Source organism: Procambarus clarkii, chromosome 33 (genome assembly GCF_040958095.1).
Source record: "Procambarus clarkii isolate CNS0578487 chromosome 33, FALCON_Pclarkii_2.0, whole genome shotgun sequence".
NCBI classification, from domain to species: Eukaryota; Metazoa; Arthropoda; class Malacostraca; order Decapoda; family Cambaridae; genus Procambarus; species Procambarus clarkii.
The window spans coordinates 10,769,294-10,771,793 of record NC_091182.1 but is presented as its reverse complement, the minus strand read 5'-3'; the positions used below and the strand labels follow the sequence as shown (position 1 = coordinate 10,771,793).

General features: G+C 36.0%; 1 protein-coding gene across 1 annotated transcript in view; it reads left to right on the top strand.

Moving 5' to 3' along the window:
• LOC138370685 (uncharacterized) overlaps window positions 1-1,876 on the top strand; it is a 24,599-nt gene extending 22,723 nt beyond the window's left edge. Inside the window, exon 5 of the mRNA XM_069335297.1 lies at window positions 1,740-1,876. Coding sequence (XP_069191398.1) covers window positions 1,740-1,861 — 122 coding nt within the window. The 3' untranslated portion in view covers window positions 1,862-1,876. The remainder of the gene's footprint in view (window positions 1-1,739) is intronic.
• The last annotated feature ends 624 nt before the right edge of the window (window positions 1,877-2,500 follow it).

Sequence of the window (2,500 nt, the reverse complement as noted above, 5' to 3'; positions counted from 1 at the left end):
TGCTTCTTTAAGGCCACTGAACGTTGTGTTGCATGGCATCATTGTTTCCAGATCCATTACATGTTGTTTTCTTTCTATGAGGTGGTGTGACTGCATCTTGTACCCTGTATTTCGTATAAGTTTTTCATTTTTACGGGACCTAAGTATTTAAAATGTATCAGTGTTTAACATAATGTTATTATCTGTTGCCCGATCGACGACTTTACGGATATTTGCTTGTAGTAGATTTCAAAGTCTTAAACAGAAGAAATATTCATGCTGATTTTTGTATCGTCTGCATGGGATGGCACGAAGCAGTGACTTATGTCTTTGTCTGTATCCGATATGACCAGAAGAAGGGTTAGCTCTTCTATATGTTGGTTGAGCAAAATTATGTCAATTAATCTAAGGAGATCCCTGACCTGTTTATTTCCAGGTTGATTCCCTGTAACACTGGTATTATTTGTTGTTCTTCATCTTAAACTGGGTAGATTAAAGTCTCCAAGGAAGATATCATTTGACACAGGGTTTTCTAAGTTATCGAAGCAATTATCTTTTTTATTTATCTGTTATGCGAATTGCTGAACCATTGCATCTGACAGTTTGCATTTTAGCATACTAAAGATGTTCATGTTTTTTACCCTGATTACAAATACCTTTACCACCTCATTTGTAGAGTTTAGGAGTTCTGTGCATAATAGTTCCTATTTAATATAAAAACAACTCCTCTATATGATCTATTAAGTCTATCACATCAATATAAATTGCATATAAAAATCCAGATTTCATTGTTTATTTAATTAATCTCTTATATATGTTTCTGCTAAATTTTCAAATATTCATTTGCCTCTGTAAGGAGACCTTTATTAAAACTGTACTGTGCTTCTCGCCATTACATTTTAGGCCCATGTATGGCAAACATATATGAGGCAACTCTGAATTATTTTGGTTAGAAAGCTCTTCAAGGAAGTCGATTACATTTACACTTTGGCCCAAGATGCGTGTGCATTGTGAACTTGCTGTGACATTGTACATTGTTATACAATGTTATATTTGTGTTGATAGACATTGTGCATTGTTATACAATGTTATATTTGTGTTGATAGACATTGTGCATTGTTATATAATGTTATATTTATGTTGTTAAACAATGTTATATTTGTGTTGCTATACAATGTTACATATGTTTTAGTCTCATTTGTCCAATCAAGTCTTATGTAGAACACAGTGTCATACCATGTCATTCCTGGAGCATTGATCATGAGCGTCTCTGTAGTATGAGTTGGGTCGTTCTTGACTCAATCGGGAATACCTGGTTCGAATTTCGGATGGGATAGAAATTGTTAAAGTTCGTTTCCTTTCAGTTAATGCAACTGTTCATCGAGCAGCAAATAAGTACCCGAAAATAAGTCAACTGTTGTGGAGTTGCTTCCTCAGAAGGGTTATTTGTTTGACCTTGGGAGGAACCTCCAAACTCGCCTAATTATATACATACACAGGCTGCCAGTCCCTAACATAATTAATTATTTTTATTATTATTTCCAATTCTTCAAGAATAGTCAGTTTAATTATATTTGAATATGCTCTTACTTATTGTTTATCTTCTGGTCAAAGGTTATCACATGAATACCTTTATGCTTGATGAGACCCATTCTATATGAACACGTTGCACTTGTCAATGTCACTTAACAAACGATTCGAGGAACTTTCTACTTGATTTTATAACAGCAATTCACGACGCTGGTGTATCTCCCTCACAGGGCAGACGGAGTACGCCCAGGCAGCGATCAAGTGGGCCACCGACTACTTTCTCAAGTGTCACACCGCCAAGGACGAGTTCTGGGGCCAGGTATGGCCGCATTGTTTAGTCACTCAGTACTAGCAACTGAGTCATATCCTTCCTTTTGCGACAACACGGATAAATAATTTGATGCTAATTTATGTAAAGGCCCAGATATGTAAAGTGTAATTTAGAAGAATCATCCCTTCTACCCTTCTCTCTCTCTCCCCTCAATTCTCCTTATGACCTCTCTCTTCTCCTGTCCTGATTTAAGACTTAAAAAATTTCAGGGGTCACAAAATATGCCGATATTTCTTAAAAGATAGTAATGGGGACGATCTTAACTGGCAAATAACACTCATACATCCCCCAATGTGTTCCTTAGGAAAGTTGGGTGAGACAAGCCTCAAGCATCTGTCCTACGTAAGACAAGCAGACATTTTACTTTGCAGATAGACACACAAGTTTGTGTGATCACACTATTAATTGGATGGTGCGAAAAGCATTACCAATTAAAGTGGTTTTGTGGAACGGAATTTGATTGAATCTGCACTAATCACTGTCCAAATCTTCTTAATGTTAGTACTGGTATGTACAAAGTTGACCCATTTTCAAGTTACAAAATTGCACAACAGTTTAAGAAAAAACTTTGAGAGGGAGGGTTACAATGTCTCATTACAATAATATATTATATGTGTGTGTGTTTCATGAGGTTTCTTCTTTAATCTTTCATTCGTATTC